General features: G+C 46.2%; 2 protein-coding genes across 2 annotated transcripts; one reads left to right on the forward strand and one right to left on the reverse strand.

The window, feature by feature from the left end:
• The first annotated feature begins 76 nt into the window (after nt 1-76).
• On the forward strand, nt 77-2,585 carry TPRG1L (tumor protein p63 regulated 1 like). Its single transcript, XM_081341443.1, has 5 exons — nt 77-328; nt 732-823; nt 960-1,136; nt 1,589-1,742; nt 2,342-2,585. The coding sequence occupies exons 1-5, from the start codon at nt 137-139 to the stop codon at nt 2,534-2,536; spliced, it is 810 nt and encodes a 269-aa protein (XP_081197569.1). The 5' UTR covers nt 77-136; the 3' UTR covers nt 2,537-2,585.
• Nucleotides 2,586-3,643: 1,058 nt separating this feature from the next.
• WRAP73 (WD repeat containing, antisense to TP73) lies at nt 3,644-13,340 on the reverse strand. The gene is made up of 13 exons (XM_081341416.1): nt 13,259-13,340; nt 12,364-12,482; nt 11,357-11,509; nt 11,079-11,195; nt 9,964-10,036; nt 8,496-8,599; nt 8,189-8,275; nt 7,340-7,474; nt 7,149-7,226; nt 6,529-6,634; nt 6,257-6,382; nt 5,698-5,889; nt 3,644-4,900 (listed from the first exon to the last, which is right to left on the reverse strand). The coding sequence occupies exons 2-13, from the start codon at nt 12,433-12,435 to the stop codon at nt 4,785-4,787; spliced, it is 1,359 nt and encodes a 452-aa protein (XP_081197542.1). The 5' UTR covers nt 12,436-12,482; nt 13,259-13,340; the 3' UTR covers nt 3,644-4,784.
• Nucleotides 13,341-17,774: the final 4,434 nt, after the last annotated feature.

Raw genomic sequence — 17,774 nt, forward strand, 5'->3', positions numbered from 1 at the left:
GCCTCTCGACTCGGCCGTGAGTCTACGAGTCAGACTCCTCCGCGCGCCGGCCCCGCCCCTGCGGGCAGCGGTTGGCGGCCGGCGCCTGCGCAGAAGGCGCCTAGCCGGGCGGCGGAGGGAGAGGCCGCCGCCGGCGATGCTGCAGCTGCGGGACTCGGAGGAGGGCGCCGGGCCGGCGCTGCTGGTGCCGGCGGCCGAGGCCGACGTGCCGTTCACGCCGCCGGGAGACGTGGATGCCTCGCTGGGGGCGCCCCGGCAGACGCTGCGGCCGCTCACCGTCCGCAACCCCACCCGCGGAGGGCGCCTGAAAGAGTACTTCGTCTTCCGGGTGGGCGAGCGGGGGCGCATGCGCGGCGGGGGGAGGAGGAGGAGGAGGAGGCCACGCCCCCCGGGGGAGGCTGCGCCCAGCTCTGGAGGCTCTACGGGGCCGGGAAAGCAAAAATGACAGTATTATAAAGCAGGCAGTTTAAAGATCTCTCTGTATAAAAGAGCATGTAATTACATCTATATGTTTAATATATATTAGTAATTGCATATTTTTCTAATATATTAATATAAAACTATACATAACTATTTAATAATCTAGACATAGTCATATTATATATATATGTATGTATATATGCTCGCTCTCTCAATATAGATAGATAAATAGATAAAATTGTATTTGTATGGGCACCTATCACAAAACACCTCTCTCTCTCTCTCTCCCCCCCTCCCCCCCCCCCGTTCAGCCGGGCACCATTGAACAGGCGGTCAACGAGATCCGGGTGGTGGTGATGCCTGTGGAGGACGGGGAGGTCCAGAGCGTCTGGCTGCTGACCGAGTAAGTCAGGGCCCCCCAAGCCGCCTTCTGCCTGGGCACCAGAGCAGATCGGCATAAACATAAAAACTTTTTCCAAAACTTCTCAGAAGAAATGCTCAGCCACGCTGGCCTGCTCGCTTTTCCTCCCCTTTTGCAGGATCGACCACTGGAACAACGAGAAGGAACGCCTGGTCCTGATTACCGACCGGTCCCTTTTGATCTGTAAATACGACTTTATCAGCCTACAGTGCCTGCAAGTGACCAGAATCTCACTTAACGCCATCGACACCATTTCGACGGGCCAGTTTGAGTTTCCTCCCAAGTCGCTTAACAAGTACGTCCCAAGAGAGTAGCAAGCGTCAGAAGGGGCCTCGGAGGTCATCTAGCCCAACCCCCTGCTCAAGCAGGAGTCCCTACACCATTTCAGGGGTGGCTGTCCAGTCTCTTCTTAAAAGCCTCCAGTGATGGAGCACCCAAAACCTCTGGTGGCAAGCCGTTCCACTGGTTAATTGTCCTCACGGTTGGGAAGTTTCTCCTTAATTCCAGGTTGCTTCTCTCCTTGGTTAGTTTCCACCCGTTGCTTCTTGTCCTGCCTTCCCCTCCTCTTCTTTGGGGCAGCCCCTCAAATACTGGAAGACTGCTATTACGTGCCCCCCTAGTCCTTCTTTTCTCTGGACTGGCCATTTAACGAGGGAAACACTCGTGACTTGCTCCTAAGGTTCCCCAGCTCATTTTGTTAAGCTGAAACGGTGGTGTGAGCAAAGGTGTGCGTTCTCCCTTCACCAGGCGAGAAGGCGTCGGGATTCGAATCCAGTGGGACAAACAGAGCCGGGCTTCCTTCCTCAATCGGTGGAACCCTTGGTCCAGCAATGTGCCGTACTCCACCTTTACCGAACACCCCATGGCTGATGCCGATGAGAAGATCGCCTCTCTCTGTCAGGTCAGATATTATCCCATGTGTGTGTGTGTGTTGTGTGTGTGTGTGTGTGTGTGTGTTTTAAAGGAGTTTAGATGACTTGCAGTGGGAAGAAGGAAGTGGGCTGGCCAGCATTGTGAAAACCTGGTTTCTTCAAACTGGAAGAGAAAAATATTCCTTTGTCTGCTTTTTGTGTCCACGGAGATTCTCAACCCTCCATTTTAGGAGGCAGCTGCACATCCTTGCTTTCGTTTTGAAGACCTTTCTCTTCTCCTCCAAGAAGCTTCTTCAGCTCTGACCGGGATGGTGGGGGGAATGGAAGGATTTATACTCCTCGCAGACCGCTGGTCATTTGCTTTCTTTTGGAGAGCCGCTGAGGCCGCTTGGTGCAAATGGGTCTGGAGCTTTCTTCCTTTCAGCAGTCCCAAGAAGCCCCCACATCTGCACCACTCAGGTGACCCCATGGACAGACAAGCCTCCAGGTGGCCTCAACGGCTCTCTAAAAGGATGCAAATGACCGGGCTGTCTGCAAGGAATATTTCTGAGGTTCTGCCGGGATGACACAACCTTTCGGTGTCCTTCCCTCCTCCCCACACACACTTTTTTTTCCTTTCCTTCTGCAGCTGGAGAACTTTAAAACCCAGCTGGTTCAGGCCGTCAAGAAGGCCCACAGGGAATGTCCTCTGCCAGGGCGGGCCAACGGCGTGCTGCTCCTGGAAAGACCGCTTCTCATCGAAACCTACGTGGGGCTGATGTCTTTCATCAACAACGAAGCCAAACTGGGCTACTCCATGACCAGAGGAAAGATTGGATTCTGAAAAGCAGAGCAGAGCTCGCCGTTGCCCCCCTGGAAGAGTACGGGGTGGGGGGGGGAAGAAAACAAAAGCCCGTCGATTTTTTCCCCCCAGCTCGTCAAAAATGTCGCTGATCGTAAAAAAAAGAAAGAAAAAAAAATCCCGACGGATCAAAACGAGAGAGAGGAGTTGCCGTTCACACCGGAACCACAATCTTTTCTCCACTCCTTTCGTGTGTCTCGGATAAGACAACTCTATGTTTTCACGCATGCTCTGGAGTCCTCCCCTCCCCGTGTCCACATTATCCTGGGTTCCCTTCTTGCGGGATGGCTCAATTCTTTCCCACGATAGCTTGAGGGTCACTAATTCTTTCCTATGGTTTAAAAGGGATGGCGGCTTGTCAGTCTCTCCCGGGTTGCAACTACATCTTCTCCTCTCCTGCGAGCAAAGCACGAGTTGAGAGGGCTGGTTCAGTGGCGCCCGCGTTTTACACAACTTCCCCGCAGTCACGCTAGAGAAAAGTCACTTCTCCCACGCCGTGAAATTCTGCACAACGGTGCTCGTTTCCTGGGAATTTTGCGCCACACAGAATCACGTTTTCGCATCGAGGAGGGGAGGGGGGAAAGGGAATTTTTGATCAGCTTTAAAGACAGTTTTTCAGTCCGAAAGCGGGGTACTAAATTACCAAAGCCTGCGGTATCGAAGCAAGAATGTAGTTTTAATCCAAAACGTCCGATTTTTCTCTCTCGGTTTTCAAATCCACCCGGTGCTTAACGTGGGTGAATCCTAGAGGTGGAAACTCAAAAGGAAAAGGTGAAAATTAAAGATACTGGTTCATCCAGGCCAAAAGTCTTCAGAAGAGAAATATATCGGAGGAGAATGTCTACTGCCGCGTGGGGAACAATCATTTTAGAAGCACGGATTTACTTTTCGATGTTTCCAATGTCTGCATTCCTTAAATTTCTCAAGCAGGCCATTGTAAAGATGGCTGGGCTTTCAACTCCCAGGATGCCCCAGTCAGCCCTATTAGCTGAGGAATCCTGGGAGTTGAAGTCCTGGCCCGGCTGAGAAACGCCGCCTTAAATCTATCCAGAAGTGAAATTTCTGCTTCCCAAACATAGATCCTCAATGATACCTCTTTGTAATTCCATGTTCTCGGCAGCGTTCATGGCGGACCAAAAAAAAAAAAAAAAAGGCTGCTGGGATGACGCCGAGTGTGTGTCCTTGTTTGTGTGATAAGTTGTGTATCCCGAAGCTTAATAAAACTGAAGTCCATACGAATCGCAGAAAGCATTGATCCATAAATCCTTTCGGTCTGGCTTTGTTTCAGCGGGGACCGCTCAATGCTTTGATTGGCCTCGGGGATCAGAGGCCTGCGGGGAGTTTTGCGGGCAACGGGTGGGCGCGCTCACAAAATGGTTGGCAAGGCAAGCTCAGACACTTCGCAGTGGCTTTCCAGTCAAACCAAGGTAGCGATGGGAGAAATTCAAGGCAGATGCTTTGCAGTGAGCTGGGTTTCCTCTGCACGGTCGTTTCCTTAATGCCATTTTTTTAAAAGATGAGATGGTTACCGAGGTGCCCTCGTTAACCCGTTATCTGCTTTATAAGCTACGACTCAAGGTCTAGTGTTCTGGGTGGTTTAATGAGCAAAAAAGGCTTTCTGGGTCCGTACTGCCTTTGAAAGCCAGTCTGAAGATTGCAAAATTTAACAGCGCCTCAAAAGCACCAAGATGGATTACAGCCATTTAGGATGTGGATGGAAGACCACTAGGAAACCTTACGGCTACAAGGAGCCACTTCCATACTAGCCAAGACATCTATTTCTCCTTCCTTCCCTTCCCTTCTCCGGTCCCTTCCATCTCGCCCTCCCGCCCTATCCAGGGACCTGGCTGTCACACGTTTGCCCCCCCTACACACACACACACACACACACACAGAGTCGAACAAAAGCAAAGTAGAAATTGCTCTGCTTTACCCTCCATGGAATGCAAAATTGCTGCATTCTCATTTTGACCGCACTTTACACAACAAACACTTTTATTGGGGGAAACAATGCAGGTTGCCTGCCGTAAAATATACATCCTTAGTTCCTTTTCACGGAAAGCAAATTCAAAACCGGGTCTCTGGCCCACTCAATTTTATGTACAGATTTAAATTACAAGTTTGTGCCTAGAAAACCAGACAAACGAACAAATCGAGACTTGACTTGTTTCTTTGAGAATTGAAAGTTAAAAACAACTGACAATTTTTTTTCACTTAGCTTTGGATCCGGCTACTTTGCAGCTTCTCCTTCTCCTTCTAAGTAACAGAGGCAGAAATTGTCCTTGCTCAGAAGAATCAGAAAGTCTCCACTTGGGTGCCAGCAAAGCGAAGTCACTTTGAAGTCACCTGCGCACAAAACAATAATTTTTAAAAAATAATCATCATCATCCTTTTTTCTTTTGCGATAATTTCCAGCGTTTCAGGTATGCCCTTTGAAACAGAGAAAATAAAAATAATATCTAGTGGCCAAAAGTGCCTTAATGGGTTATATCAGGTCAGAGTCACTGGGAGGCAAACCAACGGTGAAAGTGGGGGATTCTGTGGGATGGTTGATGATCAAGTGCCGTCTGGTTGGCTGTGCGGTTGATTTGGATTCTGAGGGGTTTGTAGGCTGGTTGTAGGTCCCAATGACCCTGGTGTAACCTACCCATCAGGAGACCCACTCACTCAACACACCCACCCCTGAAGCCCTTATAAATAAGAGCCGTAGTGGTGCAGTGTTTAGAATACAGGATTGCAGGCAAAACTCTGCCCACAGCTAGGATGTTCAATCCAGACCGGCTCAAGGTTGACTCTGTCTTTCCAAGATCAATAAAATGAGGACCAGATTGTTACGGGGGGGGGGGGGGGGAGAGCAATATGCTGACATTTGTAAAGCGCTCAAAGCTGTAAAGCACCGTGAAGTGGTATATAAGTCTTAAGTGCTATTGCTATGACGCTGGCCTCCCTTAAACTCCGCTGAAGGCGTTACCTAGCCTGGTAACGAAATGCTCGGCAACCAACCAATCGACAAGCCCGGAGTACGAACCTCCACCCTCATCCTCCCCCCGAGTGACAGGTATTCGTTCACCACCGTGTAAGCTTCTCCAGTTTAAATTCCAGCGCAAAATAAATGCTCGAATTATTACAATGTACGGCTTTACCTTCCATGGGTATCTGCACGGATGAGCATCCTGCTGGAGACCAGAGATAAACTTTCATGTTGCCGGTGCACAGAGCAAGCCGAGATCGATGGGGGTCCCACTGGAACAGCTGAACGGGACCCAAGTGCTCCAGGACCACCGCGGGTTTCATCTTCTGAACATCCCAGATCCAGACAGTGTTTGGGAGATTGTCTGTTAAAAAACATACCGAACCGTTAAGAAATAACGGCCTGACTACAGCCAAACATATTCCTAACTGATAAGGAGGTTGAGTTGGGATTCATGCTGATTTTAAGTCAGCTACCTTTAAACAAGCTGGTGGGAACTTATTAGCTAGCTTTATCTTAAGTTTAAGATAACTGACTTAAAATAGCCATGAATGAAAACTGACCCGGGGCAGGATTTGGGGGCCTCCATGTAACTTTTAACACGCTACAGGCATCATCATCATTATTTATTCATTAAACATGAACCTCGGTCAACTGAACATTTAAATTGACTGGTGCTGATGGTTGACACAGGTTGCTGTTGTTGTTGTTATTATTATTATTATTCTGACCGTTTTTGGTTGCTAGGAAATTGTTATCCGAACTGAAAGCTAAGGTTGCGACGCCAATCCTAGGATTCGCCCGATCCGTTGGAGGTTTGACGTGATGCAAAGAAAGCGGGGCTTGGACGACATCGTCTGAAACGCAAACAAAAACAAGATATTTACTTCACCTTTGCTCCTAGTTTTAACCCCTTTCACTTTGGTCTACTTTTCTTTCATGAGGAGTTTTTTTTTTCCTTTTCCCAAACTTGGCAACTTGACCTTTAACCCCCCACACTTACATTTCGTCTTTTGGCTGAAGAGGGCACTCGCCATCCTCTTGCTGGGCGGAAAGGTCAGTTTTTCCAGGTCCACTGCTGGCGTTTTCTCTACTTCCTTGTACACAACCTAGACGGGAAGTTCAATCTGGCTGGGGTCCTTCCCAAAAGCACGACGACCTTGGAGGTCCCCTAGCCCAACCCCCTGCACCCACGGCTCCCGGTGGCCAGCTGTTCCACAGGTTAATTGTTCTGTCTTGTTCCTCCCATGCTGACAACACTCCCCTGCCTAATACATGCTGTCCTCGACTTACAAGCGTTTGTTTAGTGACCGTTCAAAGTTAACAACGGCACTGACGTGATTTATGACCATTTTTTACACTTACAACCATTGCAAAATCCCCAGGGTCATGTGATTTACACTCAGAGGCTCAACAACTGCTTCACCTTTATGACGACGGTCACAGTGTCCTGGGGGGGGGGAGGGCGATCCCCTTTTGCGAGAAAAGCCATAAAACGGGGCCCAAACTCCCTTTAGCCAATTTCTCAATCGGCAGCATAAATTCTGGGCTCTGTTGCGGTCATTAAGGCGAGGACTCCCTCTCTCGTACTCCCTAAACCATGGACGACGTCGGAATTCTTACAGTTTTGGGATGGGTGACGTTGGGGGGATGGTCAAATTCGGCAATCTTCGTCCAGGTCACGTGGTTCAAGATCCGGACCTGGTAAAAAGAAAAGGCACCCATGTGGACTAGCGTTTGGGATAAATTTCAGACCCTGCGCAACGGGGAAATGGGGAGGGGGAGTTTTTTGAGGAAGGTTTGGCCAAGCTCACCTTTCCGTCATAGCTGCCAATCGCCAAAAACTGACTGCTGGGGCTCCAGGTGAGGGATTTCACCCCCAAGGACCATTCGTAAGCGCTGTAGGTCGAAAGGAGACGTCCGTCGAGAGAATAAAGCAGGACTTTATACTGGTAAACAAAAAACAAAAAACCTGTCTAAGATGATAAACTAAGATAATCAACTAAGACGAGGAAACCCCTGGAGACTAACACCTACGAAGAACGGCTGCAGGATTTGGGTTGGGCCAGTCGAAGAGAAAAGAGGGACTGGGGGGGGGGGATATGATAGCAGCAATCCAGTGTTTGAGGGGCTGCCCAAAGAAGAGGAGGGGGTCAGCCTATTCTCCAAAGCATCAGAAGGCAACATAAGAAACAACGGGTGGAAACTAACCAAGGAGAGAAGCAACCTGGAATTAAGGAGAAACTTCCTAACAGGGAGGACAATTAACCAGTGGAACAGCTTGCCACCAGAAATCGTGGGCGCTCCATCACTGGAGGTTTTTAAGAAGAGACTGGACAACCAGTTGTCTGGAATGGTCCAGGGCCTCCTGCTTGAGCAGGGGGCTGGACTAGAAGACCTCCAAGGCCCCTTTCAGCTCTTACTCTGATTTATTGAAACGCTATAGGGTCTCTTGCTTGACTTCACAACCACCCATTTAGTGACCGTTCGAAATTGCAACGATTTACAACTCTCCCTTTCCCCTACGAACCGCCAACAGCATCCCTATGAATCAAAATTTGGCAACCGGCGTGTATTTATGACAACTTGCAATAAATGTCACCCTTGCCATAAAGTTAGAGCTCTCTCTCTCTGTGTATGTGTGTGTGTGTGTGTGTCCTCACCTCCAGGCAGCTGTCCCACACAGCCAACACGCAGCCGTTGGGGGCCCAATCGATTCCGACGGCATCCTGGGTCTCGGTCTCAAAATGCTTGGGAGACAAAATACGAGGAAATAAGGAAAACCAAGCGGGGACTGAGAAATCTTTTACCTGGTGTGGGGAAAAACCTCAGATGACCCCTGAACCATGGAATTCTTTCTCAACTAAACCCACCTCTGAGCCCAGAAGAAAAATACTGGACAAAGCATGGTGGGAATTCCGCAAACCATCATCAAAGAGGTCGCGAAGTCCAAAAAACGGGATTTCTTACTCTCAAAAGCTGCCAGTCACTGCAGACAAAGAGGCTGACGTGATCTTTGCAGTCCCTTCGCTCCACCAGCGCCAGATAGCGCCCGTCTTTCGTGAAAGCCAGGCCTGCGAAATAATAAAATAAAATTAAAAATAAAAATAAAATAAAATGTTAAAACTAAATTATAAAATAAAATAAAAACATAAAAAGTAACAAATACAATACAATGAAATAATAAATTATAAAATACAATACAATGCAATAAAATAATAAATGTTAAAATATAAAATAGAATAAATTATAAAACACAATGAATGAAATAAAATAAAAACAAAAAGTAATAAATACAATAATAAATAAAAATAAAACAAATTACAAAAAACATAAAAAATAATAAATTAAAATATAAAATAAAACAATAAAGTAAATTGTAATACACAATACAGTACAATAAAATAATTTTTCATGGAATGGGGAATTAAATGGCCAACACCAAGAAAGTGACAAAAAGGATCAAGGGAAAAACAATATTTGGATAGGAGTAATGTTACGTATTTTTTACATATACAAGCACGCACAAACAGCACACATAATACGGGTATATATTTCATTTTATACATATAAATGTGTGTGTATATATATGTAGAAGGGACGCGGTGGCTCAGTGGGTTAGGACGCTGAGCTTGTCGATCAGAAGGTCGGCAGTTTGGCGGGTCGAATCCCGAGTGCCGCGTAACAGAGTGAGCGCCTGATACTCGTCCCAGCTCCTGCCAACCTAGCAGTTCGAAAGCACGTAAAAATGCAAGTAGAAAAATAGGGACCGCTACGGTGGGAAGGTAACAGCATTCCGTGCGCCTTTGGCGTCTAGTCATGCCGGCCACATGACCACGGAGACGTCCTCGGACAAGCGCTGGCTCCTCGGCTTTGAAACGGAGATGAGCACCGGCCCCTAGAGTCGGAAACGACTAGCACGCATGTGCGGGGGAACCTTTACCTTTACCTTTACTATATATGTATATTATTTTATATAAACTGGACAGGTGAACTCCAGCTGACGGAGCAGATATTTAGCGTGGCTCCTGCGAAAGGCTGCAGACAGGTTAGAAACGACACAAAAATGTCGTTGTGGTTTTGCATTGTTGTTTTTTTCCCCCCTGGCTGGCTATTACTACGGAGCTCTGGCATTTCCACAGCCTGAAAACAGCTGTGTTGTTTTCCTCTCCATCTGCAACACAATCATGTGAAAAGACCCTCAAGCATTTGCAGACAGATGTGATGAACGCGGGCTTCAGCCTACAAGTTGTGGAACCGTCTTAAATGATTGGCTAACCGACCGGTAAACCGGTGTTTTAAAATCCCAGAAGGGACCTTGGAGGTCTTCTAGTCCAGCCCCTTGCTCAAGCAGGAGAACCTATACCTTCTCAATTGAAATGAAATAAAATAAAAAGTAAAATTGAAATAAAATCTGAATTTAGTCCACTTCACTTACCCTGCTGGCAAGTTTTGGGATATTTGATGTAGGACACCGATTTCGTACACAGGGACCAGACGGTGATCCGTAGCTGTTCAAGGGAGACGGAAAAAAAGGGTCGATTTAGTTTTTGCTTATGTGATGGAACGAGGAAATTTCCTAGCGACTTTCCTTCGTGGCCCAACCTCCATTCTACTCTTAGATTGGTCTTTATTTTATTCTTTTTTTAAAAAAAAATCAGCCAGGATTGCTGCCACATTAATCAACTTGACCTTTTGTAAAAAAAAAAAAACTTGAGCCAACAAACCACAAGGATTTTAGAACAGGAATTTTCTTGGCAGAAGACAGCCGAGAAGAAAAAGGATGTACAGATTACCTGTGTAATACAGATAATTCTTGACTTACTGACCATTCGAAATTACGGCATTGAAAAAAGTGACTTACGACCGTTTTTCTGCCAAGCGCGGAAAACTACTGGGACCGCAGACCAATTATAAATACGAGTCAGTTGCACAAGCGTCCGAATTTTGATCACATGAGCCTGGAATTGCTGCAACGGTCTTACGTGTGAAAAACGGTCACAAGGCTCTTTTTTCCAGTGCCGTCGTAACTCCGAACAGTCACTAAACGAAATATTGTTCAGTTGAGAACTACGTATAGTATATTTAGACAAATTTGAATCTCCTCTCCATCCTTCGCCGGTTGTTTTTTTTAAAACCCCCCGTACAGATCGAAACAATTTTAAATTTAAAATAAACACCCACCACCCGAAAATGCAAATGCACTAAACAGAAGGTCCGGAACTTTTAATCCTTTCCTTTCTCATTTTAATTTCCTTTAAAAAAAAAAATTAGAGGTTCCGGATGCCTTGCCATTATTAGGAGTCTTTGAACAGGGGAGATAGATGCTCGGTTCCTTAAGACCAAATTTGGTGGCTTAACTAACTTTGGGCAATGTTTTCCTACAACCAGCCACACCCCCTAATGCTAGATAGCCAGGATAAGACATCAGCTGTTTCTCTCTTTTTAAAAAGAAGAACAACACGGCAAGCTATTTAGGGGCTCGAGGCAGACAGAAGCATTCAGAACTCTTGGGAGAAGACACGCACACACACACCCAGATTTCACACCCACGTGGAATTCGGTGGTGTTCAGGATGTGACGCCCGTCGGGACTCCAGGACGAGGCCACCAATCCGGCCGAGCCTTCGTCGATTTTGCAGTGCCAGTCGGGGTGTTCCAAGCACCAGACCTAAGGAAGGCAAAAACAACAACGGTGGCAAGAAAAATTTATTTTTCCACCTGTTTTTTAAAACATTTCCCCCCCCTTTGGGTTCTGCTCCCAAATGCAAGCTTTAATTTAATTAAAGGCCAGATGAGGGGCAGATTCATTGCAAACGCCAAGGTACACACCTGCACAATTCCACGTTTATACATAGCGCAGAAGATAAATAGAGAGTCAGAAGACCACTCAATATGCTGGATTTGATCCAGGCAGGTAAACAGTTGCATAATTTGAAGAGTGCTGACATCTCGGATCACCAAACGGTATTGTACCCCAGATGCCTGAAAAATTATAATTTTAAACACAGCTTAATCATTTTTATCATACAGATGCATGACGTCTCTTAAAATTCCAAAGATATTAACTCTCAAGCTGTTAAGAATTTTGCTTCCTCCAGTCTCAACTGGCAAGCCTGACACCGAGAGACGATCGGCACTGTAGCCCCAAAACTTTTGCTTCACCGCTGCCCAATTTTAAGAATAATTTATTAAATAAATATGCCGCTCTGCTAGCCGTGGCTCAGTGGTCTATCACTGTTAAGAATGTTTTAAAGCATCAATGTTTTTATTCCCTGGCCTAGCATAAACAAACGGATTAAATTTAGAGAAGGTAGAAATTTCAGTATTGATACGTAAGAGATATACAAAAAAAATCCCTAGATTTTACTTGATATTTTTAAACGGCAATATTAGAAATACTGTATTCATTTGATTACCTTTAAGATTATTTGATGGTTGAATTATTTTATGTTAATCATCTGGTGTCTAGTCTAATTCACACATAATCCTAAATTACAAGTTTACTTTTTTTAAAATTTAGCACAACGTGCAAACTTGGCTTTCCCTTTTAAGCCAACCTTTCCAAAAATGGGTTAAAAGTAAGAGAAATTGGCTTCACAACCAGCATTTAGCCCAAGTGCATTCTGCCCCCTTCCAACTGTCCTGCATAAATCATGATTTTTGACTTGGCATATTACACAAACCTCAGGAATGCCAGCTTATTCAACAAACCAGCATGAAGCAAACCGGGATTTAATGCAATGCCTCCCCCAAATATAAACCGGCAAATTATAATAAGGAAAAAGACACACAGCCAAATCACACTGCACAACTTAAAACCACAAATGTCTACTCACCACGTATTTGCCATCTGGGGAAAATTTGCACAAGTGGTTGGAGGCTTTAAAGAGTTCAGAAAAATTCACCATGGTTCAACTTCACAGAAGAACAGACCCAGAGGCTTTTGTTGCAGGAACTGAAATACACAGTTGTAAAACAAACAAACCACTTTTATTTATAGAGGAAAAACAAAAAAGACTTACAGTGAGGCGCATTAGACACCTTCCTATCCTAAAGAAAGAATATCCTTCCATTAAACAAATAAGCGTATTATTCAAAAGGCAAGCTGCTTTTCTTCCAAAAATTAAACAGAAAATGATAACGGAAGCTGACAAAATAATTATAAGGACCCCCTCAAATATCCCAGCTTCCCCCAAATTAGAAAACATGGTGATCTCTGCACCCCCCAGCTCTAATTTTTGCAAAACGATAACAAGAGGAACTGCTGCCCTCTAATCATGGGAAAATATATATTAGGGCATCCCAATTTTTTCTGCCTTTAAAAAAATCCTTTTTAAAAAGGTGCTGTTCAGACTGCTGCAAGTTCCCAAGAAGTTGGAAAGTTGCACTTAGCAATTATAGTTATAATGTAAACCAATTAACTGGCATTGAATTATGGAAAAAATGCAAATTATTTCCAACCCACACGAGGGAGGGGGTCTTTAAAATAAAGGGGGAAGGAAGAGTTCCTCACTTAGGGGGGGAACGGAGGGAGACCCTCAAATGGGGGGACTGGGAAAAAGGGAGGAGCCCCCCCAATTGTAACTAGGGACCCCCCTAGTTAGGCAGGCTGGACAGAGCTTCCCCTTAAGCCTGACAAGGGAAAGATGCAGGGGGAAAAGGAAGCCCCCTCCCCGTAAATTGGGGGCCTGGGCAAGAAAAAGGGGGCTGAAGTGGGCGGGGCTTCAATACCCAGGGGAGACGACGAGGAGCCCCCTCAGTTTGGCGGAGGCATCTCCCGCCTGCCACCGCCTCCGGCCCGCTTCGAAGGCGCCAGCCAATCGGGAGCCTCTTTCCAAGCCGGAAGAGGCGGGGGAGGAGGCGGCAGGAAAAAGCTAGGGGCACGACGGGAGATGTAGTCCGCGCAGGGAGATGCCTGTTTGCCGCTTAGAGAAAGCGATGGAGTTCTCTTTGTTTTGATTTCCTGCAAAATCAGCCTTTTTTTTCCAATTTGTACCGACAGGCCAATTAATTATTATAATATCCGGGATGCGTTCGCTGGAGGGGTGTATATAACTCTGTGCATCAGGGCTCGTCAAACTTGGCGACTTTGAAACGCCATTTAAAAGCTTTCTTTCTTTTGGCGGCCGCAATTCCCGCTTTGACCACAGGATGGCAGTTTCCCGTCCCATAGCATTAGCACGGAGGCCTTTTCGACGGCCTCAATGCCGCTATCGCTAAGGGACCGAAAACGGTGCCCTCCTGTGGTCCAAGCCGGCGTAGCAGCCAACCAAAGAAAAACCTTTTAAATGGCGTTTTAAGATTAATATTCTTTATTAATAAAAGCTTATTAATATTAGGGCATTTTATTCTGCGCCTGTGACCCACCCGTCGCCCTATTAATATTAATAAGGCGCTAATAATAAAGATAGAGAATAATAACCTTAAAATGCGGCGGCCGCAATATTCGGTTTGGCCACAGGATGGCACGTTTCCCCGTCCCATAGCGTTAACACGGGGACCATAGTAGGCCTTTTGCCTAGATCGGGACACCGAGAAGCGAAGCGACAAAGCGCAGAGCGTCCACATTCACAGAGACCTTCTCGATATGGCGGACTTCCTGTCCGTACAAATTGGCCATCCCCCGGTTTATTTGGAATCGACCCTCCTATTATGGCCGACTTCCTGTCCGTTCTTCTTAGTCTTCCGTGCCAACTTCCTTTCTCAGCGACCTTCTCGCCATGGCGGACTTCCTGTCAGTCCTCTACTACGCTACGGTCGTCCGCCAGTCCCTTTGACAAGGACCTTCCCAGTATGGCCGTCTTCAACTTCCTGTCCATTGGCAGCACGGTTCTCTGCTTCTTCCCGTCCTCTTTTCTGCGCTCTGCTGCCGGGCTGCGAGTCTACCGGCAAGGCCGCAAGAAGGAAAGGTAAGCCGAGTCGTTCCAGAAAAAAACCGGGTTTGTCTATTACCTCGTTAGCGGGGGATCCCCTCCCGCCACCCTGGCCCTCCTTTGGTCCTCTCCCCTAAGCTGACCGCCTGCCCTGCTATTTCCTTAAGGAGATTGTACGTATGTACCTTTGTATTTAATAATAAGAATAACAACAAGAAGAAGATGAAGTAGTAGTAGTAGTTGGAAGGGACCTTGGAGGTCATCTAGTCCAACCCCCTGCTCAGGCAGGAAACCCTATACCATTTCAGACAAATGGCTGCAAGGTCTCTTCTTAAAAACTTCCAGTGTTGGAGCATTCACCACCTCTGGAGGCAAGCTGTTCCACTGGTTAATTGTTCTGTCAGGAAATTTCTCCTTAGTTGTAAGTTACTTCCCCCTTTGGTCAGTTTCCATCCGTTGCTTCTCGTCCTGCCTTCAGGCGCTTTGGAGAATAGCTTGACTGCCTCTTCTTTGGGGCAGCCCCTGAGATATTAGAAGGCTGCTATCACGTCACCCATCATCCTTCTCTTCATTAAACTGGACATACCCAATTCCAGCAACCTTTCCTTATACGTTTTAGCCTCCAGTCCGCACTCTTTCTACAGTCTCAACATCTTTTTTACATCGTGGTGACCAAAACTGGATGCAATATTCCAAGTGTGGCCTTACCAAGGCCTTGTAAATAGATATTAATACTTCACATGATCTTAATTCTGTCCCTCTGTTAATGCAGCCTAGCGCTGTGTTGGCTTTTTTGGCGGCTGCAGCACACGGCTCGCTCATATTTAAGTGATTGTGCACTAGGTCTCCAAGATCTGTCTCTAACTACTGTTGAGCAAGGTACCACCTATACTGTATCTCTGCATTTGGTTTTTCCTGCCTAAATGTACAACCTTACTTTTTTCACCATTGAATTTCATTTTGTTAGATAGCGCCCAGTGTTTAAGTCTGTCGAGATATATTATCTTAAGCCTATCTTCTGGAGTGTTGGCTATTCCTGCCAGCTTGGTGTCGTCTGCATATTTGATGGGTTTCCCCATCTATCCCCTCATCCAAATCGTTGATGAAGATGTTGAAGAGCACTGGGCCCAGGACAGAGCCCTGGGGAACCCCACTACACACTTCCTTTCATGTAGATGCGGTTCCATTGAGGACCACACGCTGAGTACGGCCTGTCAACCTGCTACGAATCCATCTGGTGGTGATGCTATCTAAGCCACATTTTTCTATCTTATCAAGTAGTAGTTTGTGGTCTATTTTTATCAAATGCTTTACTGAAGTCCAAGTAAATTATATCCACAGCATTCCTCTGGTCCACTAATTTTGTCATTCGGTCAAAGAATGTAATAAGATTTGTCTGGCGTGATGTTTTTGACAAACCCATGTTGGCTTTTAGTAATAACTTTGTTTGCATCTAGGTTTACGTTTGATGTTTCTAAATGATATTCCTTAGAGATATCTATATTAATATACACTGAATATTAAATATCTAATTGAAATAAATTGTGTACATTTTATTAAAAAACAATACACACACACATATAAATTGATATAAAAATAAATATAATTTATTTGGAAAATGTATATAACATATCAGTGCCTTATACGTTTATCATTGAAAGTATGGATAAAACAGGAGAGACAAGAGTAGTTGGAACTCACGGAATTTATTAATTTGTTTGCCATCCATCTAACTTTGTAGAACTTTGTCCAAAGGCGGTGCACGCTCAGTTCAGCCCACCTAGCCCAAGTTAGGACATGTGGGGCTGCAGCGTAAGGGGCCTTCTCCCTGCCTATCTGCTTGTCAACGGAGGCAACGCCTCAGGCCTGGTGAGAGTTTTGGAGTTGCAGGCCCATCACATATAGCCAGGATGGGGGTGGGGCTTTCTAAGCCACGGCAACCAGAGGTGGGCCCTACAGCCCTAAAGACACTTTGTTGGGCCTCTCCTGAAGCGTGGCCACCACTGTTCAAGGTGGCTTTGCCAGCCCTCAGAGGACACCCTGGTTGATTCTTGGCCCTCACACCCTATTCGGTGGCTACCCCGTAACTCCAGAGCAGTTCTTCCAGGAGGGATCCGAGTCCCCTCTGCGTGTTCACCGGGTCATTTGGGAGCCTCTGGACAGTCTCTCTATCCAGCGATGAATCCAACTGTCACACTGAAACATCTTTCCTGTAACAGTATTTTGTTCAAACGAGATGCTGCCCAAGCCCCAGCAAAGTTTGGGGTGTCATTTCAGTGAGGCAAAATTGGGGATGAAAAAGTCCCGATGACCCAAACCACCCCCGTTCAGCATCGGGCTACCTCCGACTGGCACTCGGTTGGGGCAACAGGAGGGTACATGCAGTGCAGAGATCCCCAGAGCCTCTTCCCATCGCACAGTGCACCCGGATGCAGGGAAACAATCCAGCTACACACAAAGGGTCAGGAGTTGTGCGTGCAATCTTTTGAGCTGCTCCTGCTGAAGCCCTGCTTTCAGTCTGCATCTCTTCACCCCAACAGTTTGGCCGCCTATAGAGTGCAGGAATGAATCCGAAAAGGAGATAAAGGGATCTGCGGGCTCGGATAAGAAATGCTAAACAAAGTGGCTGTTTTTTGGCAGTTGCCTCTAGGAAGGAAACTGCAGTTTTAATGAATTTAACATAAACCCAAAGTAAGTTGAATGAAACCTACGTATATCCCTGCTCGTAAGAGGCCACAGCGTCTGCAGCCCAGGTGTCTCGTCTTTAAGTTGGGGTCGGGGCAAGTAAAGGGCAACAGGGCTGCAAATTTAGCCAATATGGAATTATAATTACAGCCTGATACAACCGAGGGGATTCTAACAGGCACAAAACACCTCTGCACAATTTCCGCAAGCAACGTGAACCGCCACAACCCAGTGGAAGAGCTTTGGAATATTCTACACTTTGCCTATTCCGGGTGAGCTTACAGACTTAATAGACAGTTGTGATTGATTTGTGATGTTCCTTTACATGCCATCTTTCCGTCCCAACTCTTCTGCAAGCAGCCAAAGACGTTCTCCTATTCTAGCCACACAGGAAGGGAGGCCAGCGTTGTGGCAAGCAGTCCTACAGTGAGAGTCCTGCGCTTAAAGAAGGAATCGCAGCCACAAAAGGAAAGAAACCCTTTTAATATGATGTTAAGATTATTATTCTGTATCTATTGAAGCTAGGTCCGGCAGCCACCAAAAGAAATAAATCTTTTAAATGGCATTTTAAGATGATTATTCTTTATTAGTAAACCCTTTTTAATGCTAGGCCATTTAATTCTGCGCCTGCATCTCAGCAAAATGGCCATCTGTCGCCCTATTAATATTAATAATGCGTTAATATTAAC

Source organism: Vipera berus, assembly GCF_964194415.1.
Source record: "Vipera berus genome assembly, chromosome: 17".
Classification (NCBI taxonomy): domain Eukaryota; kingdom Metazoa; phylum Chordata; class Lepidosauria; order Squamata; family Viperidae; genus Vipera; species Vipera berus.

Bases quoted from the DNA above. Each gene is read 5' to 3' on its own strand.
- TPRG1L (XM_081341443.1), top strand. From the start codon at position 137: ATGCTGCAGCTGCGGGACTCGGAGGAGGGCGCCGGGCCGGCGCTGCTG. The intron at 329-731 runs GTGGGCGAGCGG...CCCCCCGTTCAG, and splicing joins AAGAGTACTTCGTCTTCCGG to CCGGGCACCATTGAACAGGC. The intron at 1,137-1,588 runs GTACGTCCCAAG...TCCCTTCACCAG, and splicing joins CCTCCCAAGTCGCTTAACAA to GCGAGAAGGCGTCGGGATTC.
- WRAP73 (XM_081341416.1), bottom strand. From the start codon at position 12,435: ATGGTGAATTTTTCTGAACTCTTTAAAGCCTCCAACCACTTGTGCAAA. The intron at 8,600-9,963 runs GTAAGTGAAGTG...ATTATTTCGCAG, and splicing joins TCCCAAAACTTGCCAGCAGG to GCCTGGCTTTCACGAAAGAC. The intron at 7,227-7,339 runs GTGAGCTTGGCC...TCTTTTTACCAG, and splicing joins TTGGCAGCTATGACGGAAAG to GTCCGGATCTTGAACCACGT.